Source organism: Poecilia reticulata, linkage group LG19 (assembly GCF_000633615.1).
Source record: "Poecilia reticulata strain Guanapo linkage group LG19, Guppy_female_1.0+MT, whole genome shotgun sequence".
NCBI classification, from domain to species: Eukaryota; Metazoa; Chordata; class Actinopteri; order Cyprinodontiformes; family Poeciliidae; genus Poecilia; species Poecilia reticulata.
Genome location: NC_024349.1, coordinates 23,861,158 through 23,888,877, shown reverse-complemented (window position 1 = coordinate 23,888,877; position 27,720 = coordinate 23,861,158). Strand labels below are relative to the sequence as shown.

At 38.5% G+C, this 27,720-nt stretch overlaps 1 protein-coding gene across 4 annotated transcripts; it reads right to left on the bottom strand.

Moving 5' to 3' along the window:
* Positions 1-1,157: 1,157 nt before the first annotated feature.
* mapk8b (mitogen-activated protein kinase 8b) lies at positions 1,158-27,258 on the bottom strand. Of its 4 annotated transcripts, none has more exons than XM_008437931.2 (12): positions 26,933-27,258; positions 16,311-16,491; positions 15,474-15,603; positions 14,751-14,809; positions 13,286-13,424; positions 12,686-12,851; positions 9,331-9,402; positions 7,540-7,722; positions 5,951-6,075; positions 3,257-3,320; positions 2,281-2,358; positions 1,158-1,551 (listed from the first exon to the last, which is right to left on the bottom strand). In XM_008437931.2, the coding sequence occupies exons 2-12, from the start codon at positions 16,430-16,432 to the stop codon at positions 1,400-1,402; spliced, it is 1,290 nt and encodes a 429-aa protein (XP_008436153.1). In that variant the 5' UTR covers positions 16,433-16,491; positions 26,933-27,258; the 3' UTR covers positions 1,158-1,399. The 4 variants fall into 4 exon arrangements, with proteins under 4 accessions (XP_008436153.1, XP_008436154.1, XP_017166393.1 ...); XM_008437932.2 differs by lacking the exon at positions 9,331-9,402 and adding an exon at positions 11,379-11,450 and having other exon boundaries at positions 1,159-1,551; XM_017310904.1 differs by lacking the exon at positions 9,331-9,402 and adding an exon at positions 11,379-11,450 and having other exon boundaries at positions 1,439-1,556.
* Between the last annotated feature and the right edge of the window lie 462 nt (positions 27,259-27,720).

The following is a 27,720-nucleotide window of genomic DNA, read 5'->3' as shown; positions in this document are numbered from 1 at the left end:
ATTTACTTTTTGCCTTTACGGCTATTAAATTTGATGATTATGGCTTGTAGCTATTAAAAAAGCCAAGATTACATGGAAAAAAGATGTTAAATGCAGAAATGTTTTGGTTGAGCCTAAATTATGGCCTACACAACCAGGAAAGTCAGCCAGTAGATGCTTTTCCATTACAGATGTACGCAAAACTTTGTCAATATTCTGATGTCAAAAAGACATAATTTTGCAATTGCAACATTTTCATTACATAAGAAATTCAGTATTACAAAATAAACTAATTTCAATACACTCATAATTTTATGCTAGTGCTAAAACTTTTTATGAGAAATCATAAAATCGCCATAATCATCCAAACAGAATTACATATCGTGTATAGTTGATCTATACAGTAATAGTTTTATTTTTTTTGAGTGAGTTAATAAAAGAACCTTTTTGACGACATTCAAATTCATTGAGGTGCATGTTCATCTGCTTTCCCTACTTTACTGAAGCACATTCTAGTTTTGCCACCGACGTCACAAACCTCACAGCACTTTACGTTTTTAAAGAAACTCTCAAATCACAACGACGAATCCTTCCACAGAACTTTTCCACCCAACCGGGTCCACGCCGCTCGCTCCGACAAATCAGGAACTTCAAAGCACTTCAAAATAAACCAACCTACATCTTCCCTCTTCTAGGCTAAATATGACAAAAGGAGACTTAACCAAATCTCAGCATTTAGTCAGTCTTTTTTTTTTTCCAAATGGGAAGTGAAGAATATGAAAATTATAAAGCATTCATAAAAAGTGAAACTTTACAATGTAGGAAGTAGTACTGACTCATCGTGAACAACCTTTTTTTCTTTTCTTTTTTACAAAGAAATCTAAATTAGTTTCAAATAAATGGATGTCATATGCAGCCAAAAAACAAACAAAACAAAAAAAATCAAGATTCATAATGTTTTAGACTAAATCAAATAAGGGAAGATCAAAGAAGAATCTGGAAATTAAATAAGGTTTCAAAGGCTCACCGAAAGTTTGTATTGAAGACGAAACTGACAGCTACTGTCGAATCTGTACAAACGTGATCTACAATTATATGGCGAGTTGTAAAAAGCAGTAAGAAAAAAATATATCAACTGTCGAAAGATCTTTCATAAAAAAAAAAAAAAAAAAAAAGATCATTTTAGAGATCTGTCAAATAACCATTTTCTAAAAAAAAATAAAAATAAATTATAGACAAAAAAAATTATATTTTAGGACAGAAACAAAAGTCTACGAATGATTATTTGAAAAAGGAAAACAGGATGAAGATCTGTTGTTTCAGACATTTTTCTTAAACAGCTATCTGACTAATACACTAAACTACTGGAGACGAGCACAGAGGGGGGGAGGGTGCAGTGGGGTGAGGGGAGGTGTGATAGTCATCTGCAGCAGCCCACGGGGCCTGGGTGGCCCGCGGGGCCGGGGGCCGTCTCCAGGCTGCTGTCCGTGTCGGTCAGGGTGGGGTCAGAGGACAAGGATGTGGAGGGATGGTGCTGGTGCTGCTGCTGAGGGCTGCTGCTCACTGCTGCACCTGTACTATGAGGAACAGGAAAAGGACAGAGGTCAGTCGATTACTGTTAAAAAGGGTGGAGGGGGTCGTGGGCAAACCTGAGGCTGCAGATGGGAATTACTGCAGGTATGACGTTTCTGTGAAAAAGAATAAATCTATGCAGGTGACATTTTATAGCTACAACTAAATGGCTAAATAAAAAGATTTAACTAATTCCAATTATGGCTTCATAGATTGAAGTTTTCTGGCCGATCAATGATCTTTAAACTACCCAAAGAGCTACTGATTTTTTTTTAGATTGAAAAGGTGCTTTTAAAGATTTGTCAAATAAAAGGCTAATTAATGATTAAATGAACTATTTCTCCCCGTTATCTGGCATTTGATGCAAAAAACAGTTAGTCAATACAAAACATAACTAATAATAAAATGCTGGTTGTTTTGTGGTAAGTTTTTTAGGTGACAGTGTTTCTGTAGTTTTCTTACAGGCATTTATTACAAGTAATAAATGCAGAATCTACGGTGGCCCAGAGTGGTCAGCAGAATGTAAAAGCAACAAGTTATGCTAGAAAGTTTAGCATAACTTGCATTTTAGCTTTTGTTGACCCTTCTAGGCCACATTAACAATTGGGGACTTTTGGTTGTGGACTGTTACTACATATTTTGTATTTAATAACATGCCTACTCCTTTAAATGAAAGATTATAGGCATAAAGGTTTGAATAAAAAAGAAACACAATAACACTCCACCAACCTATAGACGCAGGCTGTCCCCTGATGACGCCATTCTTTGTCCTTTCCTCCCAGTCCAGCACTTCTTTATATATCAACTCTGCACAAATAGAACAATACACGCTTCTGCATTCAGCTGCTCTTTGGTTCATTCAGTTCAAAATGTAACAGGAGGAGAAAGGAAACAGTCACACAGTTTGGTGATCTAAATATAGTCTCTTCGTGCATCACTGTTATGTAAAGACTTTCTTTACTTTGAAAATAAGCTTTTAAGGATTTACTGTAGGAAAAAAAATGGATCACCTGTTTGTAAAACGACAGATGTGACATTTTTATGGAACATTTGGTGTGTTTTACACAATGCTGAGAAAAACAAGATAAAACTAGTACAGAAGTAGATTAAAAAAAACATGTTGAATGTGATCATTTTTGTACTATAAACTGTTTAAAATTCTGCTTGATAAATCTACAACACTTTTTCTCCACAGAATTTCCCACATGATACTAAATGAAATATAAAAAGTGGAAAAATTAGTAGAGTCTAGCAAGGAGCGTCCATCAGTCTGTCTGTTGTCTAAGCAGACCCGGATTCAAACTCCTGACCTTCTTGCTGCTAGGCAACAGAAACTATTCATTATGCAGCCACAAGGGGCATTTATTAAATAAATGACAGTCATATTGGTGCAGAGTATTGAGAGTGCAAACTGATATTTATTAAATGTGCTGCAACAACATTCTCCGAGTTGGTTTCGTGTAAAATTATTCAGAAAATGAATGTTTGCCTCTCAAATTACTGTGAAATGATCCCAAAAATAAAAGACCATAAATGTTTCTGTCACTGATGTTTCAGGCTCATTTTAAACCTGCATGTGTCACTCTGATGTTTCCACATCACTGAATTCCACCACAACATCAGGAAATGTCTGATTTCTGGGTGAGACGACGTGACGTGTCGGCTGTTCACGGCGTGTGAAAAAAAAAGAGAGCTTTTCCTTTACCTTTCCACTCCTCCACTGTGTGCTCCCGCTCGTCCAGCTGCTTGTCTGTGATGGCGGGCGGCGGCTTTAAAACAAAGCAGAGACACAGACACACGGTCGGATGCTTTAGTCTGCCTGTTGAATGTTTCTCCTCAACAACAAGCAACGGGAAGCAGAAACATTCATTGTTAAATGACCGTGTATTTCAGAGTGAATGAACAATATCAAGGCAGATAGTCTGGATGTCTGCAGTGTGGGCTTCATGTGGTTACGTCTAATCCTAATCCACACCTTAAATTTTCATGGTTTGTGAATGTTTCTATTTTATATTATTGGATTGGGCGGATGAAATGTCCAAAACTTTGGATATTGTGTTATGACCCTAACTTTGCCTTAAAGTGCTCAACATCTTCATTTTTCTTAAGGTGTTTTCACACCGGACAGTATCTTGGTAGACTCTGTTCGACTGGAGACCAAAGTTGCAACATTTGTGACATTTTTGAATCAAACCCTTTACCTCCTCACCTGTGGTAGCGCTACACCAAAAAACACCGAGAAGAAACGACATGAAACTCTGATGAAGACACTGAGCGCAACTTCCTTCTTCACAAAACGGAATCAAAAATTGAGTCCATCCATCCATTTTCTGTACACCTTAGTCCCTTAGTGGGACCGGGAGGGTTGCTGGTGCCTAGCTCCAGCTAACGTTCAAAAATGGAGTGCCGTCAGGATTTTTCTTTCGTCTTTGGTAAAAAACTGAGTCATTTCTCTTGTTAGCGCTACACTTGTACATTTGTTTTGTTGTATTTACCCAGAATGCCCTGCTCAATACTCAACTTCCTGCGGTCTCTGGTCTACATGGTGTTCACATATGAATTCAAACCGTACAAGAGCTCACTTCAACTGAGCCCAGTTACAGGTTTTTAGGCAAAACAGGGACTTCTTTAAAAGCAAGAAACTGACTATAGCACAGGGGATTCTGGGTAAATACAGCCAAAACAAACAAGTGTCTAGAGCTAGCAGGAGAAATAGATTGTGGTCTTTTGTCAAAGACAAAAGAGAAATCCTACAACCTCTGAAATCTGACGGCACTCTTTCTTTGTTTCCATTTCGTGAAAAAGGTAGTTGCGTTTTGTGTCTTCTTCAGAGGTTTTTGTGTCGTTTCCTTCAGTGGTTCTTGGTGCAGCGCCCCCACAGGTGAGGAGGTGAACAAATTTTACCAACAGGTTTGGTTCGAAAATGGGGTTGTAGGGAAATCCTACAACTGCTAAAATCTGACACTCCATTTTTGATTACATTTCATGAAGGAGGAGATTGTGTTGAAAGTGAACTGCACCGAGTGAAAACGCAATAAATGTTGCAATTTTGGTCCTCACGACCAACTTTATGCTTCTAAAAAAATAGAAAAGGTCAAGGGGGTGTGAATACTTTTCCAGAGAACTGTAAATATTTAGGGTAAAACAAAAAACCTACAATATTGTGTATTCAAAACAAGTAGGTCTCAGTTTTCATTTTATGCTTTGTACACACATTGATCTTTTTTTTTTGCCTTAATGGATTCACACGTTCATTCAACCCAGCTTCCTCTCATCCACAAGTTAAAGTTTGTTTGCAGACCAGAAACGTCTTCTCCATCCAGAGACGGCCAGAGAGCTGATGTGATAATGAGGCGCCACACCAGTGTGTGTAGAAATGCACTTGTCAAATCTAAATGTTCAGTGTTCATGACACAGAAGAGACAAATGAAAGCAGCCATTTGCTCCATATGCCAATCTGCCTGATTACAGTCATAAATCATGATGTGTCGGATGAGTCATTGTGTTTCTAAAGAAACTTCTCGTGTTTGTCACTGAATTCAAAGGCTGAACTTTGCAGCACAAACGTCTATTTCTAGTCAAGACTGTTGAACTTGAGTCTACAGGGTTTCTGCAGGCTTCACCAGCTCAAATTCAAGACCATTATGAATTAAATTTAAGTGTATCAAGACTTGTAACATAGTGGTTATGTTACAGGCTGAAATGTACAGTTCCTTTAAATCTCTTTCTTTACTTATCATCATAGCTGCATGTGTGGCTTTCTATTCTGTATTAGCCACCAAGGGAGCAAAACTGACGCTTCTGGGGTTTGTCTGTGGCTCTTGGCAGTAGTTTTATGCTTGTCACACTACATATGGCTCTCTATAGTCTTAATAAATGTAGCATCATATGGGTCGGCAACAAAAGTGATACAATGGTGAAGAAAACGAACACCATCCAGCTAAATGCAGATAAATTTGCCGTTGCTTGCTAGTTACCATTAGCCTCGATTGCCTCAAGTAACATGGATGTAACAAAGTTGTCTGCATTCAACTCAATAATGAAAACTGCATAGATTTACACAGATATTAACAGTCCTGCCATCACAAAATGTAAGATTTGTGATTAACGAATTTAAGGCCAACTTACCTTTTTATTAATCAAGTTCAGACATTTTAAGACTTTTTAAGTGTGATGGGACACTTTTAATGTAGGAAATTACAGAAAGAGCTTCTCCAACAATACTTTTATAGTACGTATTGAGAGTTGCATCTAATTATCCCAAAGATTTAAATATGATGACTGCTATGACTTGGTATTGATGTATTTTCTAAATAAGGTAGGTTCTGTGGCTTTGAGCGATAAGTCAATCATGACTCGTTGTTTCTAACACGTCTTTGGTTTGACCTGAAGTACTTACTGCCTCCACTTCAGTCGGATCGTACCACACGTTAATGTAAGGGTGCTGGAGAGCCTCGTCCACAGAGATCCGCTTGGAAGCGTCTATTACCAGCATTTTGGATAGAAGGTCCCTGGCTTGGCTCGCTGAGAGGAACGAGAAAAATAAAAAATAAAATAAAATCAGGTTAGATATCTAATCTGTTCCAGCTGAGTGGGTTTGTCGTTTGGAAGTGTGATTCATTTCCAGCTGGAACCGGATGTCGGAGGTGGTGGGAGACGAAGCAGGGAGTGATAGCTGACAAATAAGAAACGGCTACATAAAAATGAGCAAAAAAGGGAAAAGGCTCATTTCAGAAAATGATAAAGGAGTACAAGAGTTTTTAAGTAGCTGGAATTAAACAAATGCAGTGTAGTTTAAAGTTCCTCTAGGTTAGATTCCAATCTCTGCTCGAGCAAGTAACTTATAGATGTAGCAGCCATTTTTAAACTAGTTACCCTTACCTGACAGGTTAGAAATGTCTTAGAAAAAAAAAAAACTAAAATATTTTTGTAAGTTCATGTAAACCAGTGGTCCCCAAAATACAGCCAGCCTTCACATTTGGTCCGGCCCCCTGAACAATACCAGAGAGCATTCAGATTTTTTTTCATATACCATATTTTCCGGACTATAAGCCGCTACTTTTTCCCTAAGCTTTGAACCATGTGGCTTATATGTGGATTTTTCTTCAACCACCAGGGGGCTTTTTTGCAGGAAGTGAATCATTGGAAGTCAAAATTGGAAATAAAAGAAGCGTCAATTAAAACGGAATTAGGTTTTAATAGGAAATTGAAATTTGCAAATGTTGTTGATCAGTTAAATAGCATTGAGGGGGGAAAAGAAGATTATTCGTTTTTTAAAATAATACTGGGATCATTATGAGAATTTGAGGTATAGATATTAGGATCCAATAGATGGTAGTAGTGCAACAATAATGGATGCAAGCTGCCGTTGAAATCTAAAGAAGAAGCAGAAGAAGAAGAAGAAAGCGCCCATTTTCATTTAGCACATGCTAGTAGCAGACACGAAGGATCAGCACTTTTACTGTTACAGTTACCGTTTCAGAAACTACCGTAATCAGTTCAGTTAAATCTAAACTTGGCAACTTTTCTTTTTCAACCGTAATAAATGTGACATTCAATTGACCTGTTATGACTCAAATTTTGGGTGTTCGCCCCCCTCTGCTGCTACATCGTTGTGGAAAACCTAGAGCAGCAGAGATATCTGAGGCTTATATGTGTATCTTTACTGGTTTAAAAAAAAAAAAAACTTTGGGGTTGCGGCTTGTAGTCCGGAAAATACGTTATTCATTTCATAAATAGTGTTATTTCCTGGATTTCTTTCTGTGAAGAACCCAGAGAGGGTTATTTGATTGTACTTTCTGGAAAACAATATATTTTACATTTAGGCACTCCTGCAATCGTCACACTTTTTCTGTTACAAACTGACTCCGGCCCCCCAAGGGAAAAGTTATGTGGCCTTCACAGGAAAAAGTTTGGGGACCCCTCATGTAAACCTTCACACCAGCTTATCACAGATTGGGAACCAAAGGAAGATCAATTGGCGCTCACCCTTCAGCTTGTTGTGTTCAGAGTCAGCAGGAAACAGGACATCGGGGAAGAGCTTCTCAAAGCTGTAGCCAGCGTAACGCGGCCGGTTCTCCACGTAGGTCCTCACCGACTGGTTGAGCTTCATGAGGAACTCCTGAGACGGCGTCCCCAGCTGCTCGATCACCTTGTTCCACTGGTCAATATCTTGCGTGAATGATATTAAGAAAACTACAGGGATGGATCTGCAAGCGCTCCAATCATGGTTGTAGATGAAGAGGAAAACATTTTTCTGAAGCTGGAGATTTTCCAGTCAGCTTCACTGAGAGGATCTACTTACCAAATGAATTCTGATGACCGCTACTGATTGTTTTACATGTCAGCTGAAGTTTGAGCTGCTCACCTTTAACTAATTCAGAGGGTGAAATATAAGAATTTGGCTTTTGTTTGTAAGGAGAAGGAAAAAAAAAAAAAACACCACATAAATACAGATGTAACACACAACACAACTAAATGCTTGTTGACATCTTTGTTCCACCTTTACAATAAACACAAAGGACAGGATTATATGTATAAAGGTGACTAAAATAAGACAATTGGGAACAATTTGTCTGTGACTTAATATTTCATTACAACAGTTGACTTTTTTGTGGTCAAAAAGTAATGCATTAAAGCTCTCAAAATGATTATTTTTCCAAATCAAATAATTTTTCTTATACTTAGTTTGTTTTATGAAACACATATGAACATAACTTGAAGAATAAGCAGTATACAAAATATGAAAAGTCTCAACACAACTGGTAAATGTAATTTCTAATCTTTTTCAACCTACAAAGTAAAAGACCTAAATGAATGTGATTGCATAAATCTTTGCATCCTTAAAGCTGCAGTTTGCAACTTTAATTAAAAAAAATTTTTTTTTTACATATTTGTTGAAACTGTCATTATGTCGTGACAGTATAATTGGATAATAATCTCATTATTATCTCATAGTACTTGGCGCTGGATTGGTTGTTTCCAACGCTAACAAGAAACAGCCAATCAGAGCCAGGAGGCGGGTCTTAGCGCTGTGAATCACCATAAGACGCTGCTTGTCTCACCCTCCCCACCTGGTTAATTCCAGTTAAAGTCACTGTTATAGGAGGGGGTCCACACCCTTCGCAGTCATTTATTTATTTATTCTGTTTTTTTGCAGAACATTTTGGTTTGTTTTCCACTGAATTTTACAGGTTTTACATCACAATAAAGGTTGAAAAAGTTCTGAAATCATTAATTGTGGCCTAAATTTATTTATTTTTTCAACATGACAAAAACCTGGTATGAGGGGTGGATAAACTTTTAAAATCCACTGTGACTTTGAGCTAGATAACACTTTTAAGTTAGGTTACATCCTTTTATAAAAATTGCGTAACTCAAAGAATAAGAGGAACATGCAAGTAATTTTCATGGCAAGAATGTCATAGCAGAAAATCAGCCGATGCTGAAAAGTTTCTTTAAACCTGGACATCTTTCTTTGAGTTCATAAAATTAGTTTACTGAAAAAATAAAATTGACTATTTTTGAATTTTCACGTTGGAAAATTATGCTGAAACACCTGGAAATGTTGGTATTCTGAACAGGAGGAGACGTCTCTCCAACCTCAACACAGCATTGAAAGTTGCTGAACTTTAACATCCACTTAATGTAGAGAAAACCTGAAGGTCTGGTTTTGTGTGCAAAGATGTCAGACAAACAGAGAGACTGAGTATTCAGATTACAGGGAGGTGGGGTTGGGGGACAGGGGAGCAGTAGGATGGAGGTTTAACTTAAGGATACGATCAGTGCCTGGAAACAACACACTACCTCGGACCATTTCAGCCATGATGCATCCAACAGACCAGACATCAACTGAAAAATGAAATGACAACCACCAAATTAGCATGCAAACCAAAAAAGAAAGCAAACAGGACAACAATAAAAACAAAATGTGGGGGAAAAAAATCAGAAGTAAAACTGATGATAGACATGAGGTGGCGTGACAACGGAATGATTTCATGCGGTTCAGTGCATTCTGATCGAGGTCAGGGTCCCACAAAGCTTTATCTACTGAAACAGATTAATAGAGTGTTTTAAAGGGGTTTTGTTAGAGGGTCACTGATTGTAGTTCTCTGACCGATCACTGATGAAAAAAAAAAAAGAAAAAAGAATTACTGATGCCCAAGATTTTTCTTGTCTGAGAAGTCGCAAAATATATCAACAAAGTCGGCCACAGTGTGGGTGACTATAGCTACGCTCACACAGCAAATCTTGATGCTCAATTAGGACTTTCTTTTATAGTTGGAATCTGCTCCTTTTTTTTTTTTTTTTGGAGTGGTTGTTCAAACTACTAATTAAAAGCGACGGCAGTCACTTTTTTGTGAATGGTTTAGAAACCTAAAGCGACCCCAAATAGATGTCACACAGCAGCTCATTGCTTATGGAAATAATAGTGGATACATCCGACTATGGGTCAGTTTTAAAGTTTATCCAGCAAAATCAGCCAATAGCATCATCACAAGCTCAACAGCATAAAGAAAGATATTAAAATTAAGGATAACTAATAGCAATGACCATTTGTGGAGTGTCGACTACAGCTTCTTCTCTAGATGAGTAGTCATGACTATGATGTGATGCACTTCTGCAAACGTCTTTTATAGTTCATAAATAAAATTTTCAGCCACTGTTTACGTCTTCTGGTGCAGAATTATGACTCGCGTTGTTTCACGTACATAACGTAAAAGTCGGATAAAATGCAACATGACAGTTCAGACTGCAGACGCTTTGAAAACAATCGGATACGTCTCTGAATTAATACCAGATATGGAAGTAGCTCAAATCTGACTTTTTTTGAGGGGGTAAAAAGACTGCTGTGAAAAAGTCGGGTGTGTGTGTATGTGGGCAAAAAATACAGATTGGGCCACGTTTGTCAGGTGTGTGAACATAGCTTATTGCTAACCGCATACATGTAGAAGTGACTGATAGTCAGTCCTCTCTCACAGCAGAGTAAAAGGGGATCGATGGTCCGATTTTCAGACCATTGCGATGGTGGATAAGATCAGTTTCACATGCTAGCATCGGCTGATCTTAATCTACTTTAAAAATCGGAATTGCACATCAAAACCTGCTGTGTGAACGTAGCCATGGTCATAGCTAACTTAGCAAGTTTGTCTTTATATTTAGCACAAGAAAATCTCACATTAAAGAGAAAAAAAAAAAGTCTGTCAGTAAACTGCAATCAGTGCATCCCTAGCCGAAGCCCTTTATTATCATTGCTGATTTATCAATGCACCCAAATTTGTGTTACTGAATTTGACTGCTTTTTAATAAGTCGAATTTAAGAGATTGTTTTGATGTTGAACAATCCCCTAAATGTGAGACTCTGACTCTCGTTTCTGTGCATCAATGCAGCTTCTATATCCTCACTGCACCCCACTGCAGATACTTACAATTTAATTTCATGCAAACATAACCACAAAAAGAGACATCTCTTTACTGATGGAGCTATAGAAAACAACAGCAGCAGGAGGATAAATAAGGCTAATTTATGGTACTTTGACTTCTCCTCTGTTGAAAAGCAAACTATTAAAATTCCGTTGGGGTCTTTCATGTGACAGTTACAGCGCCGCTAGCGACAATGTTGCTGCTCGAGCGGATAGAGTCGTCTGTGTATCCGTAGAGACAGCAGGTGGGTGGTAGCAAGTCACATTGCCACAGGGACGGGGTAAAAATATATATATATATTTTTTTAATTCAAAGAAATAGAATTTTTATAGTTGCATTTGACAGGAGAAAAAGTTAACATGAAAGACTTGGTGCAAACGTTCTGTCAAGCAGCTCAAGGATACAATCCCTTCCAGGAAAAAGGATTTTGTGGCGAACCATTTCTGCCATAATGCAGCCCACAGCCCAAATATCCACTACATGAGCGCAGCATTGAAGGAGGGAGAAGAGAAGGGGAGCCACAGATGCAACAGGTCAGCAGGAAGAATTAGGGCCAGTGTTTTACTGTTCAACACCTCAAAAATACTGCAGGATTATCAAGCCGTAATCACCAAAAACTCACCTAGTGGTTATTATTACACTCTGCTCACTAGCTACCATATCTGTGGACTATCAACACCAGACCTTGCTTTCAGGAAGACGCCATTTTGATTAGGAGGAGAAAATGGAAACCTGTCATTTCTGCCAGGCTGTTACACAGATAAACACTGTAAACTAATTCTGGCCCTGATTTTGGTGGAGTAGATTCTTGCAGAAAAAGAAAAAAAAAGTGTTCATGTCACTTCAACGTTTTGTATTTTGCCACAAAGGAGAAGATAAATGATTTTCAACACTTTTTAGAAGTAAAATTTGGACTTTTGCCAAACACTAATGAGTAAATAGTTTGAAGAAGAGGCTCTGATGAAGTGGTTGTTTTACATGTTTCTGATGTTTATGACCGCACTGCTATGCAAGAAAAGCTCCAGCTCAATCAGAGTGGACAGAGTGTCAGTGTGTGCGCTAAAGTGTGGACTTTGACTGGGCCATTTCAGAATAAGTACTGCCAAAAACATCAGTCTCAAAACAACTTAAAAAAAAATAGCTGGATTTAATTTCAAGACATCAGAGTGAAGAGAACCGACTAGAAACGCAGGTCACACTTTTTCCAATTTCTATTTGTTAAAAGTTTTTGAAAACCACAAATCCTTTTCCTCCACTTTGTGTTGGTCTAACAAACAAACTAGAAGGTTGTGTTTGTGATCTCTATCCAGGTCTGAAGGAGAAACTGCCGCGTCATGCACAGAAGCCTGTTTTTCATACTGGCAGCTTTTAGCCAGGCCTTATTAAGCTCAAAACCAAAAACTTTTTAATAAAACATCAAACACATGCTGAAGCACTGCTGCCACCACCAGAGTCTTCACACAGGAAGTTCACCCCACAAAGCAAGGATGCCCCACATGCCAACTTCCCCTTTGAGTGTAACCTTTACCGAATCTGTGTGCACATGTGCGTGTGTGTGTGTGTGTGTGTGTGTGTGTGTGTGTGTGTGTGTGTGCGCGTGTGTGGGAAGTGCCGCTGAAACACTTCAGCAGGAGGGAGGGGGCATTAGGGACATGCAGCGGTCCAGACGGCAGTCCCTGACTGGCCGTTCCCCGCCTTCTTCATCACTCACCGTTGGCCTGGTAACCCATGCCCAGGATGACCTCGGGGGCGCGGTAGTAGCGGGTCACTACGTAGGGTGTCATGAGGAGGCCGGTGGCAGCGGTCCTGGCAAGGCCAAAGTCCAGGATCTTCAGTGTGCAGTCAGACTTTACTACAATGTTGCTGGGCTTCAGGTCCTGCACCGAAAACACAAAGACAAAACAGACCATTAAAAACTGATCGAGCTGATGGATTTTGGTTCATTACAGGAAGTCAAATATTCTGTAGCGGTTTGAGTCACTTGAGAGTTCCTACATATTTATTACAGAAATGAGGACATTTTCAGGCTGAAAATTACAGAAAATTAACATTTTTAAATCATTAATCAAAAAGGGGTTAGGGATAGATGGATAATAAATGGATAGTGACACATATCGGAAAAATAGCACACAATAGCGACCCATGGTAACGGATAGAAACAGGTAGCAATGGATAGTGAAGAATAGCAACGGATAACGATGAATGCAGATGCATAGTGATGGATAGTGATAAATAATGATGGATAGTGACGTATAGTATCGGCTCCTAACAGCGACAGCTGCCCAACAGATGGTGTGTCAGCAGGACCCACCCTGTGTATGATGCCTGCAGCATGGAGGTGTTTAATCCCACACAGCATCTGGTAGAGCAGGTAGGACAGCCTCTCGTGGTCCAGCTCCATCTGAATCACTTGACACAGGTTGGCGTCCATCAGCTCCATCACCAGATACCTGCAGAGAAACAACTCCTGTTACCATGGATCCTCACAAAGGAGGCACTGCTGCATAACCTTCACATGTTGGCCTAAACCAGGCTGCACTACATGAACTAGTCCTGCTTTGATGCCACTCCATGTGGTTATTAGGCAGAAGCTGGAAATATGATCGTCTAAAAATGGAGAACAAATGCCAGTTCCATGCACGTTTTCACAAATTTAAACAACATGCAGTCACGGCTCCTGTGATGCACGCGTGTGTTCATGTAAACAAACAACAAACCAAATGGAGTCTCCTCTCATCCTCTATCGCTGACTGAGTCTGGAAGCCCTCTGGCAGTGATTTGTCCACTTTCCTTTTTAGCTCCAATCAGGCAGACGGAGCCGCATAGAAACACACAGCTGAACCCTCTCTATTACACACACACACACACACACTTCTTTGTGTTGCATTAATCATGGGAGCGCTCATCATACTTCATAAAACAATAATCATTTGCAATTTATGTAATCTGATGTGACCTACTGAAATGTAGTACTGGGATATACTCCACTTTTTGGAAATTTAAAAACTTACTACAGGCATATTTTGTTGATGCGAACCCAGTTTAAACACTTTAAACTTCAAAGCAGGAAAATTGTATAACTATGTTTTTTTACAACCATCCTAATCCCAATTCCCTCAATTACTATGATGATTACATTCTAATATATCTTAGATAAAAACTCGAGACTGAAAGGAAATGTGACTGTAAGTAGTTTCCATAAAACAAAGACTTCCACTTTGATCTAAAGAGAAGAACTGCTGTCCTGAAATCTATTTCATCCGAGTTATGTCAGCGTATCAACAACTCCCAGAGAATCAGTAAAAATCGACATCATTTTCAGGTTTGACTGGGCTCTAAACTGGGCTCTGGTTCAGTCGGTTATCTTTATCAGAACTTTGTTAACGCTGCATGTTGCCTTGGAATCTGGAGGGAGATTATTAGAGTCATACATTGTAGGGCTGAAACGATTGTGTTAATTATGTGGTTAATTGTGGTTAACGAATTATTAAAACAGCCAATAGTAATCGATTAATGATACACAAACTAGAAAATAAGGACATTTGTTCAATAAACTGACTCAGAGCAGTAATTTAGCCAAAACTGCACAAAAATACATAAACATTTTGCATTTAAGACAAAAAAAAACCCCAACCTTTGTTAATATGTTTTATCCAATTAATCGATAATCTTCTGAACAACTGAGCAAATAATCGATAGCTAAAATAATGGTTAGTTGCAGCCCTGAGTCCAACCAATAACTTAAACTTCACAACCAGAGAGACATCAACACTCACACATCTTGGAACTCCTCCAGTGTCTTCTGAGGCGTGAATACGTTTAACAGGCCGATGATCTGAGGAAATTAAACAGAAAAAAAAACTTCAAAATGCAGGATTTGTAATGATCTCTGCAGACCCCACACATTCTGGACACAAGCCGTTTAGATTTTAACCTTCAGAGTGCCATTTGTTAAAAGCAGCCGTCACAGAGACAGCAGTGAACACTGTGAAACCAAACAGGCTTAAATGTATTACCAACATTTACATCAGACACATGGCTCTTCATAAACATACATGTTCAGTTCCTTTTATTTCATGTAAAGCTGGAAACCAAAGTCAAATTCCTTTTTTTGAACATTATCTTGTAAACAGCAGAAGGGGAAACCAGTGGCTGTGGATTGATGTATAATGGTAATACTGGTGAGCCAGCAGCTTCCTCGTTTACTCTCTGTCTCTCTGAATATGGCCGCATATCAGTAGATGATGTTTTTGTAATGAAGACAGATACAGCCCAATTAGAGGGATGCACAGTGACGGCTAACATTTTCCAGAGATTCCCTCAGGGTCAGCTTCGCTCCGTCTGAACATCTCGTCCTCTCTACTGATTCTTACTTGTTTGTCACTCTGGACGCTGTGCTGGCTCAAATATACATTTGTTTGTTTAAAGTCAGCTTTAATTGTGTGATCGCTGAAACCAAACGTGGGGGGAGATTAGAACGGTAAAAGCGGAGCTCTTACGTTCTTGTGATTGACACATTTCATGAGCACCAGCTCCCTGTAGGCCCGCTTGGCGTGGGTTTGGTTCTGGAAGGGCCGGCTCAGCTTCTTGATGGCAACGTTCCTCTCCAGGTTGTGGTCATATGCAGAACTGATGAGACGGAAATAAAAGAGAAAAAATGCATCTGGAAAAACTTTCATTTACCGTTTGTCACAGTTATTTCTTATATACGTTTTGATTTATTTTGCAAAAGAATAAAGAAAACCCCAGGAACAAAGGGGCATTTTTCCCTTTTTCCCCTATGTTAAGATATTTAATCTGTTTAGCTTTAATTTGGGTTTTTTTGGCTGAAAAGTGACTAAATACAATCTCCCAAAATGAAGGAAAACACTCTTTGGTGCACTCTTATCAAAAACATGTCTTCCCTCACATCTTTAGCTGGATGCTGAGAACGCCTCTCCTATGTATATAGAAAATTGCATCACGATAGGAAAAAAAAACTGTTGATAGCTATGACACCATCTGCAAAACTTCACTAAAATGTTTAGCTGAAAGTTTTGTGTAAAAAGTAGAGCACAGTATAAATAGAAATGAACTGACCCACATCTATAATGTCTAATAGTTCTTTCATTTGCTCTCAGAATGAACATTAAGTAGGAAGGAAGACGGCGACGGCCGGCATGGAGTCACATTAGCACTTCTTTGTAGCTTGTGTGCTGCTTATGCATCAATAACAAACAACAGTAAATATTCAATTCACTAGAGCAAGAGGTAGAACTTAAGAGCTAATATTTGTTAGAAACACTGAAATATCGTAAAACGTCGGTTTTTTGTCCCCGTCAGAAACCCGGACTCACCAGACGATTCCCTGTGCTCCGGATCCAATAGGTCTGAGGTTCTGGTAGCGCTTCAGGACCGTAAAAGTTGAATCGCCCACATCTATGCTGTAATACTCCTTTTCACGCTTGTTCCGGTTCATGATGAAACCTTGGTAGAACTCTGAGGCTGGGCATCCAAGAAGGGCAGGCCTCTCAAGATCTGCAGTGGAGACAGAACATACGCTTAGGTTCATTCAAAAAGATTTACAATAGAGATGAAACAAGTGATTTTGTTAGAGGTGGGGAAAAAATGTCTGCTCTTAAATATATATATTTAAAAAAAAAAGAATAAATAATGTTAAAAGGTTAAAATTATATTTTAAAAAATGTGTCAGTGTTTATTTTGTTGTAAAATCCGCCGCACCTTAAACTCCAGTCCGTGAAAATATTATTACTCATTCATATTTTATTTGACCATGAAACTAAAGAATTGCACTGAACATAGATGACTCTCTATTATGACAGAAAATATTAATAAAAAAAAAGAAATTTAATTTTCATCCATTTACTGACCGGCTTCAAGTAGTGGATACAGAGTTTGCTTCTCATCTTTTGCAAAGTCAGCATCGTGTGACTGTCAGTAAACGCACCATGAAATGTAGAAATGTATCACAGAGATCGTATAGATCCATTTGTTGGGGATTTCTTGGTTAATTATTGAGCTTTATTTGTTGTTGTTAACGCTACCCGTGAAATTCCACTCAGTGTTTTCTAGAGTATTCAGGCTTTGTTGGCTGTGAACAGAAGGAAAAATGGAAAACCACAAACTACACAGAACCAGTTGAACCGCCCGGGTCCCGGCACCGGTTCAGCAGTATGACAGGTATGTCAGTCTGTCAGTACCTCACAAAGCAAAAGCAACTTTAACATGGGCTTAATTCAAGATTCTTAAAGATCCTTAGGATTTAAACAAAATCAAGTTTTCACATAACTTGTATCAAAGTTACATAGAAAAGCAAAATAAAAATTAAAGTTAAGTTTTTACATGGAAAAAAACGCAAGTAGCCCGTTTCATGCATCATCAGCATATTTGACCCGTATATAATAATAAGCTACATCAGGATTATTGATCACAGTGGATGTGACGAGGATGGACCCACAAACATTTTGATCGATTGTTCTTTTTACTGATTTATAACTTATAAAAACTCAAGGTATCAATAATTGTCTCTCATACCTTCCTCCAGATTTTTTATTCCACCTGTTATTTTTAACGATTCCCTTCGTAATTATTTTATTGATCAAATATTACTTGCTAATAACTCTCCACAAATACACACAGCTTAGCATCTGTTTCTATAGAAATGCTTGACTTGAAACTAAAGTCAAGTCTTGCTTCTGCTACAATAGCTGCATTTCCATTGACCATATAATTTTGCAAATGGGAACTTCTACAATAAATTTGCTTAAAGAAAGTGCCCCAATTTTGGAAAAAACAAAAAGAATTTTTCAGAAAAATGCGTGTTATCAGCTTTAGCTTTTAGAGAGAACTCAATAGACGTTGATAGTTTAACATGTCGGTATCGGTCCGATAAGTAAAACTGGACTGACATTAACAACTGACGCTTATTTACATCTTGTTCCCTTTCAGTCATTTTTTATGGTGTCTAAAGCCCAGGGGAATATTCTACAAAGGTGAATAGCGGTTATTGGGTGTAACAGCACTATCAATATCAGACTTCGCTATTGGCCCAAATTTCAATCCTAAAGACCAAATCAGCAGAACATCACATCAGAAATCAGACACAATGGAAAACAATCGGTGCAGCTGCTGTTATCTTGAAATGGATTTCTTCCGATGTGGATGAAACCAACTCCTTAAAGAGAATTGTTGTCATAAATGATCAACCTTAAATGTGCAAATGCAAGCCTCATTCTACAAGGCTCAGATAAAGTCTACAATCACCAGCAAAAGTTCCGATTCAGATGGCAGAAAATCAACCTGGCCATGCACACAATCCAAAACGGCATCAATTCCAGAGATTACTGCACCTCTGAAATGCATCAGATGAGCTGTACATGTAGTCTACATGAAATCTAAACGCTGGGGTTATGGAGCAGTGACCCAGGCAGAGGGAGACAGGAAGCAGGAAGCAGGGTTTCATGCTGGGTATGAGGATGACAAACCATTAGTGGGATTTGGAGCACTGAACTGAGAAGATATAGGCTTTGCAGAGACTTGTCTGAATACTGCCATCTTACCCCGCCCATTCTCTTGTCCCATCAGTAAACCTACAAGCCTTTTCCTCTTCTCCCACCCCTCTATTCATAGGTAACCCCGGTTCTTTAGTTGGTCCGGTTTATCTGAACATCAGCCAATCCTGGGAGCAGTTAAGGCAGGAAGCGAACAACACAAAAGTAGCTGCCCAATTAAAAGTCAGTCAATTGACAAGATTGTCAAAGATTGAATGCACTGCAATACTTGCTCCGAAAACTACAGGTACAAAAAATAACCGATTCTATAGAGAATCACAATTCCTAATCCTGGAGATTCAGAGTCAGAGTTTGCCCCAGTGTACTATAAGCCTGGTGGGCCACCAGGCTTCACTTGCTCCCCACCAGGCTAAGCGTTGTTTGCTTATTTTAAATGGGGTTTTTTATAGAGTAGTAGCAGTGACAGTAAAGATGGATTAAGATATGTTTATAGTTGATGCACTGAAAGTTTCTGCACCAGCCCATTAGTCACATTCTTTTATTTCCAAATTATGATGCCTGCTGTGTACCTCCAGATTTTTGTAACATTTAACATTTTTGAAAACAAAACATGATGGACCACTGTGGATTACCCTAGTGCCTCTACCAGCAGGCTGAAAAGGCTGAAAAATGGATTTTTAAGTGTTTACATTGCTTGTCTTTGCAGCTCCAAATTGCTAGTATAACGCATATCACATTACGCGCCCACTCATCCGTCCTAGAAGTCTGTCCACCGTATGCATTTTGATGAATTCTGTGATATTTTTTTTATTTAAGAAAAACCAGTGCAGCTAAACTAACATAATACTGATAATTTAAATTACAGAATTTTATTCACAAACCTATTTTTTGTTTAATTGTAGGCTGATGAAATTTGATACAGTACAGAACCTTTTTGAATTGTTTTAAATAAATGTCTTTTCTTCTCGTCAGTCACAGATTTAGACAGAATCTGTAGAACGTTTGAATAGAAAAACATTTCTCAATCAAATCGTGACTTTAAAAATCGGAATGGATCGCTAGACACTGAAAGGTCCATCCAGGCGTTTTGGACCGCTGAATGGTTGCCATGGGAGATTAAAGGATTTCCCAAACATGCATGAAAATTCTTTCATGCATGTTTGGGAAATCTCTCTAGGTATCGTTTTGATGAAGGAATAGCATTATAACATGATGTACAGTTCAAAGAAGTAAATTTAACATAATACTGCCCCTTTAAAATTCGCATGACAATCCCCACCTTCCAACATGGCAGCTATAGCGATGCTTTTCTTAAGTCAGAACAGAAAGGATTGGCAGATTTGACTGAAAGAAGGATGACTACCGCTATCCTTAAATAAATCCAGTTACCCTCAGCAAAAGATTTAAGGCTGGTGTGTTAATTCAACTGAGAATTGATGCTTAAAAATTCTGTACACAGACATTTTGTACGTAATCTCACAGACCTGAAACTATTTTTGCAAAGACGAATGGACAAACATGTCAGTCTCCAGATGTTTAACCCTCAACTGACTAGCAAATGTCTGGTGGGGATCACTGAGCGATCAGTCTTCAACGTAACTCTTAATGCAACAAAAACTCTTTTCATCTTTTTTTCCTAAAACAATTTGAACCATCAATCCTCCAATTAGCAACTTTCCCATGCTGTGTGTTGATCACTGGTAGAAAATCCCAGTGAAACCCAATGAATTTGCGTGGCATGACACATGAAAAGCAAGGGTTCTGAACAGCTTCTGCCTGATCCTTTCCTCCGAGAGACGCGCGATGCTTTCTGCTTGGCTTCATCTGCGTCGTATTCCCCCTTCCCTCCTGCCATATTCACCGCATCTCAGATCAGAAGTGCATCTAAGCAAAACCGTCCTGGGGCACACAGAGACGGAGAATGTGTTCACATCACTAAAGAGCCGAAACACAGTCATCTTCCCCTACAGAATGAGGCTAACAGGGAGCTGTTTAGTTTAAAACAAAAAAAGAAAAGACATACACAAGAGTAAACACAGATAAGAAAGCAACAGCTGTAAAAACAGTTCTTGTCCATTCTTATCAGGGACACTTTCCACACATTTTCTCGGTATCAGAGCTACAGCAGGACTGATATCCTGTTGCTTTTGCTCTCTTAAGAGAAAAAATTACAACCGATTTATAAGTGCTGAATTTAGAGTGAGGACACTTCACAGATTTTTTTTTGGATCTGGGATGTTTTAGCAGTGTGTGTAGAGCACATGTATTGGGATCAGGGGTGTGGAAATCACAGTGTTTCATTGTGTCAGGATGGGGTCCTGACGCAGATGTAATTGGAAATGAAGTTAGCTCTTTAGTGCTTTAGCATCAGATTCTTCAAAATACCATAGCACTTTAGGTTTAGTGCAACCAACTTTTAGCTACTACTGAAATTAGAAAAAGACATTCTGACTAAATACAATCATATGATGATTTAATTCATTAAGGAAACACAAATCTTTCCATACCAAATTGACCTAGGTGAAAAAGTAACTTGTCCTTTTCCCAAATGACTGCCGGTTACCACCTTGCCTTATGAGATTTTTCTCCTGCTGTCAGAGTGGTTTGGTTTAAATTATGTATTATTTTGTTTCCATCCTTATAATCTCCCCCAGCTATGCAGCATATTGGTTTATAAAATCTATATTAGTTCTGGGGATAAATAAAAGTGAAAGTCCATCCAGCTGGATGGATAGATTACTGCCAAACAGTTTGAATTAGAGGTCGACAGATACATCGGCCGGCCGATATTCGTGGACTTATTGATTATATATTGTGACATGAGGTAATATTTCTCCATTATTTCTAACAGTATTAATGTAACATCAGTATTCTATTTTTATTTCTTCCCCAATTGTATGCTTTTGATCAGTTTTCAAAAATTTTTCTTTTTTTTCATATTCAGTATTCATTTGATGCAATATTTTTATTTACTGCAACATTTCATTTAATTATTTTCTCTATATTTATATTTTTATTTACTGCTACTCTTAAATCATGCATTGACTTATTTTCAATATTTCCTTTTCACATTTTGTCCATTCCTGTTTTAAATTGGCATTCGATATAATTGTGTCATTTTTATTGTATAAATCAAACAGGGGGTGAACAGAAGGAAAAAAGGCAGCAAACACTGGGGATCAGTTAGACTGATATCAAAATAATTGGCATCTTCCTTAAAAAACCTGCATCGGTCTAGTTATAGTTTGCAAGCATCGCTTTAGCAATGTCATGTACTACCAAATAAGGCAAACTTTAGCGATTGATTACATATGTTGAAAATGCAAAGTCGACTGTGACTTGGTGCAATGTACAGACATGCTACAAAAATCATTTTTCATCGTGTCGGTTGCAGAAATAATAATCAGAAGTCAATTCCAATCAGTGCATCTCTCCCCAATCTGAGAAAATCAATTAAAACACTTTGAATCTCAACGTTTAGCCACGGCTACTATGTGTGGCTATTTAAGAGACTGTTAATTATTCTTGTAAGTTCGCCATCTTTAACCTTTGAGATGTTTCTGCCACAGCATGTTAGTTTCCTCACATAATATAACTCAACACCCCTTTATGTCACATTTAGCCTTTTTTTCTTTTTAACAAGCAGCAAAAACCGTCAGCTTAATTTGTCGCAGAAACTGAATCACTTCTGACATGAAAATGCCAAAGCAAATATAGCCGACATTAAGAGTGTATATATTTACTCTGGCTAGTCATCAAGTGTGCTCTCCCTGACAATACATGTACCCGAGAGGTTTGATATATCCAAACACAACCCAGAGGGAGGGGTACACCAAAAACATATAGCGTCTAAATGTTGCTGCCCAGTTACAGAAATACCTTGAGATAACCCGTTACCGTGGGGATATGAAGCCTCAGAGCTAAACTGAATGGCTAGCCGAGACAGCTACGGCTGTCCATCGCTCCGTAGCTGGGAGACATTTGCATGGACTGCCGGTGAGCTGGCTGAAACAAGGCTATGCTAATGACTTGTTGACAAATGTGTCTGTTTGGAGACTTTTTGAATGGGCAAACCCACTGATCGTGATTGAGTGAGGACTGAAAGCAGCACCCCATATTATCCTTATTAAATTAGTGCAGTTTTTAAACTAGGAGTTTATTTGTCCAAACAGCTGTTAAATATAGTGACCAAAGAGCAAAGTTAACAACAGTGAGGTTATTTTGCTGGACAATAAATTTTCCCAGCTGGTATTGTGGTGATGTTTAGAGACCATCTTCAAGTAATATAATAAAGGCATAATAATGCAATAACATATTCTCAAAGATCAATAAATTTTAATTCTAATGAGCATTTAACACTGGAACTAGAAGACATTTTAAATATTCAAAATAAATGCATAAAGTAAAAAAAACAAGTCAAATGAAATATGAAGTCTCTGTAAACAAAATTGTCCTTAATAAAAAAAAGAGCCAGAGTTTATTTAGCTTTAATTAGGGATCCTTAACTGTGGAAGACACTTTCATGGAAAACCAATTTTATCACCACCGATTTTATCTACCGCCAAAAAAGTGTGAAAATCAGTTCACTGTTGCAAACTTAGAAACTTTGTCGCAATATTTAGCGATTTTTCAAACATAAAAAGCAAATCAGCATTGACTAATATCGGAATCAGGAGGTCAGGCTTTTTAAAGATCGGTGATCGGCCAAATACTTGCAATCAGTGCACCGCTAATCTAGATCCATTCAGGTTTGGTAACTTTCTGCATGCAGATGAGACGACTGTTAAGAGCCGTGCTCCGACATACTGTCAGTGTCAAAAGCAATAGTTAACTCACACCTTGACCCTACTGCTGAAAGTAAAAGATCAATAAACCCCATGCACATAAAAGATGAAAAACCATGACAACATAAGTCTTGTAAAACACCACAGATCAGTTCCACTCATGAGAATCATTCCTCTACATGAGCCTGCCTCGGTCCTTTTGTTGATCACTTCTTAGGATCTAATCAGGGCTAAAACAATGAATCAGATTAATTGTGATGAATCAGTTATTGAAAAAACTGTCAACTAATTCAGTAATTAAATAATCATTAACAGGAGTACAGAGACTAAAAGAAAAAATAAACCATTGCGCTGAAAGAACAACACTCAGAGTGATAATTAAGCCAAAACTGAACAAAAATGTATACATTTTGCATTTAAGAGAGAGAAAAATGCTAAATATGTGCTATCCAGAACTCCTCAGCTGCTATAGTGGTTCAAATTCTGTTAGAAAAGCACAAATAAAAGTCCTATTAAGAGCCTTTTATTATTCAAATATTAATCTGTTAATTAAAAAATTAATCACCAGATCAGTCATACACTTCATAAGGCCTGAGCTTTTCTAACATGTTGAGGTTAGAAGTATTTTTTTTAGCTACAGATACATTCTTTGATGCAAATGAACAAATGTTCATTAAAGGAATTTCGTGTTATTGTATTTTATGCAATAAATGCTTACTTTCTTATTTTAAAAAAAAAAGACATTTAAATACTCATTTGCATCTTTTAACATTTTTCTAATATTGTATAAAAAGGCAGAAGTGGTTAAATGAAAAATCTGCAGACTTTTCAATTTTCTTTGTCAGAATAATGGATGGAATAAAAGATTATTAAAATAACTGTCAGTTACATCCCTAGACCTAATGTTAATCAATTTTACATACTGAAAAAAGAAATTAAAGTAAAAGTATTTGTTTGGAGTTAAGCCTTCTATTATCCCCAGCTGTTTGATTGAGGATGAACTTTGTTTTACCACCTTATGTCTTATTTGAACAGAAACACGAGACGTGAGCTTCGGACCTGTTTGCACAACGATGGCCGAACAACAGGAGGGCAGAGAAACAGAGAAACACCCAACCATGATTCTACGTGACTGTTGGCTGAACTGAGACATGCAATGCGTCTTCTACGATATTTGGATCTTTGCAACCGGATCAGACAAAAGACAAACGTCACATTGAACCACCAGCTCGGCACACATCTTTACGTACAGATGCGTGCATGCCGAGACTCTGGCCACCTTTCACTTTTTGGTGCAGGAGTCAGGTTTCTTGGTGCATTCCCCTGCAGCAGTGTGCAGTGCATGGAGCCAAAAACATCACTACACAAGCGTCTCAGATCAATAGTGGAACAAGATGCATTTACTGGAAACACAGACAACACGCAAGCTGAAACCTACCTCAGCTTGCTTCAGCTATGATCAAGCTTGATTAATAACGACACTGAAGATGGGTGTGTCCGACCGAATTCAGTCGCCGCGTCCTTTGAAGGACGCCGATGGAGGAGGCTAGAAGTGAGTGGTGGACGGTCAGGAACAAACAAACTACTGAAAACAGTTCAATAGTTGATGTGTTGTGTCGCGTTTTGAAGTAAGTTGGAGCGTGGCGTCACACGCCTCAGCTCCAAGCTGGATGATAAAAGGTTGCTCACTGATGATGACTAGCATTGGTGTTAGCTGTCAAGTTATCAACAGAATAAATCTTAAATGTATGCGTGATATATAAGAGAAGAAGCGACGCGGTGCTTTGCTACTGTCAACTCTATCACGACTACAGAACGAAGTCAGGAAAAAGATCTAATTTAACAAAATAGTGAGGGAGAGGAAAGTAGGTCAGTTTTGCTAGCTTGACTTTGACAACTTTAATTTGTAGATGTGCTGCAGAATTCTGCGAGTTTCGATTCAGTAAAACAAAAAAAGGCAACCCACACACCAACTCTATGGCTGATCATGAGTAGATTAGGAGTTTAAATTAGATAATCAAACACCAGTGTGTTAAGATTAGCTAACAGCAGCAGTAGCTAATCTACCGCAGCAATTACTTAATAATCGCAAAATAAACATCAAACCTAAAAACTGTAACGGACTTAATGCTCTGTTCTTTGTGTGGGGAAATGATGGAGGATTCTTTGGTGTTGAATCTTGAAATGTATAGTGGCGCTGTTGTCAGTTGCTATGGCAACAAGTGTGTGTGTGTGTGTGTGTGTGTGTGTGTGTGTAGCATATTCGACACAGAGAGCGAGAAAAAAGTGGTTTTGAGTTCTTCTTCTATTACTTTTCTGTTTTCTCTTTGCTGTGGAGCACAGCACTAAATTAATAATACCCACATCTCTAGGTTTCTTTTAGTTAAAGGAGTTAAAGATAGAGAATGGCACCAAATGGGTCCCTTCTTTAAGCAAAGGCCAACTCCTTCAACCTTAAAATAGCATCTCAATGCTATTGGTATAATAGCACGTTGCACTAATCTCATATAGCTGAGAAACCTAAATAACAGATTAAAAACAATAAATATTTTTGTTGTGGAGCTCATATCTACTTATTCAATAATTTATCAGCAAAAATGCTAAAAAAATTTTTATTAAAATGTGAGTAATTTTGATTGATTACAGACACTGCAGTTAACTCAATTGAAAATTTCTCACCAATAGCATATAGACAAAAGCAATTGAGAGTATAACTGACAGTCTATTGTCTTTTTACCTTGTAGTGAGTACCTTGCTTCCAAATGCCGCCCTGGGCAACTGCCCATATCAAAACTGGGTATAATATTCAACATAGCCAGCATTTTAAAACTACTAATTATTTTGGCAAATGTGCATACCCAAGTCTATTTATGAAATCAGTCATTCTAATAAATATGTTAGTACGACAGTGGGCTAGTTTTGCTTTACATTCATTCAGTTTCATACTAGCCCTTAACAGAAACATTATGCATGAGTCATTTATTCATAAAATAATCGAAACAGGAATTGGGTCGCCAAATCAAATTGTGTTTAGGGAAGCACAAAAGTATGAACCGGTGTAGCATTGACCTATTACAAAACAACATACAAAATCATAGCCTTGAGTCAGAAAAAGGCATACTCTTGACTATACGCTCCGTTTTACGCTGGCTTACACCAACATGCTCTTTACAGTATTACCTACTACAAAAGGTGTCGTCTTTTAAGGTAGCAACTAAGCTAAGTCACATTCAAAGTTGAGGCAGTCAACTTGATGCTAGCTGCTGGAAGCAGGGTGTATTCAAAGGCAACAACTGGTGCTCGGTGTTTACATGGAAGCTGGTATTCTGGCTTTATATGAGCACTGAGTGGAGGTCACCGTTATAGCTCAACATTGTGATAGTTTTATGAGTAAAAACAGGACCCGGGGTTTATTTACGGTGCGAGCTCGTGCTAAAGTGTACGCAGCGCCGACATAAATATGTAACTGTAGAGTGCTTCTCAGCAGTCACTCAGTCTGGCTGCCTTCTCGCCTTTAGGCCAGACCTGTCCTGCCTGCTGTGCTGCTCTTCCTAAACGCTACACTAATTTAGAGCAACTCCATTCGGCCAATCCCTCTCCCCCCCGGCTGACAATAACACGGAGAAAACAGGTAGAAAAAAAAAACCTAAACGCAGATCTCACCCCTCTCCGGTTAATTCCAGCAGTGTCGACCTGCAGCAGCCGCCGCCTGCTGCCTCCCTCAGACGCGAGCTGGACGGGTTTTTATAGGCAGGAAATCCTGGTGGTCTTTAATCCACGTTTTCCCCCCCTGACAGAAGCACTCCCGTTAGCTCTCAGTTCAGCAGGCCGGGGTCTCCACAGTAAACATGTGCAGCTCCTACGTCGCCTAATCTCGGTGCTTCCGCGACACAGGCACTTTCTGCCATTTCATACCGACGTCGTCGAAACCTTCCGATGTTTCCTCGGCTGCACAATGAGAGCCGGGGACGTTCAAGAGCGGCCCGGAAGAAACTGTTTTGCAACGTTTTAAAATGACGTCGCGCGCGACGTGTTATTTACGCTTGCATATACAGTAAACACATTTATTTAGCCAATAGACATTATAGTATTCTAAACATATTAGCAAAAATACAGGAAGTCATCATCAAGAAGATGATTTTTACTAATAATTATATTAAAAACTCATCCACATGGGGTGATATTTCTGTTTTACTTTGATGATTGAGGTTTCCGGCTCATGAAAATTCAGAATTCCACTTCTCAGAAAATTATGAAGGACCAAAAATAAAACGGGTTTTTAATTCATTATTAATATTTATGGCTCTCAGTCACAGTGGAAGACTGCTAACCGTACAGTCCTCCAATTAGTGACACCTTCAAATAAAAGGGCAAACCACAAAACGGGATTCCTAAAGACGCTTGCTGTTCACAAGTGCTGCTTCCAATCATAACAATTGAAAGTTGAGTGG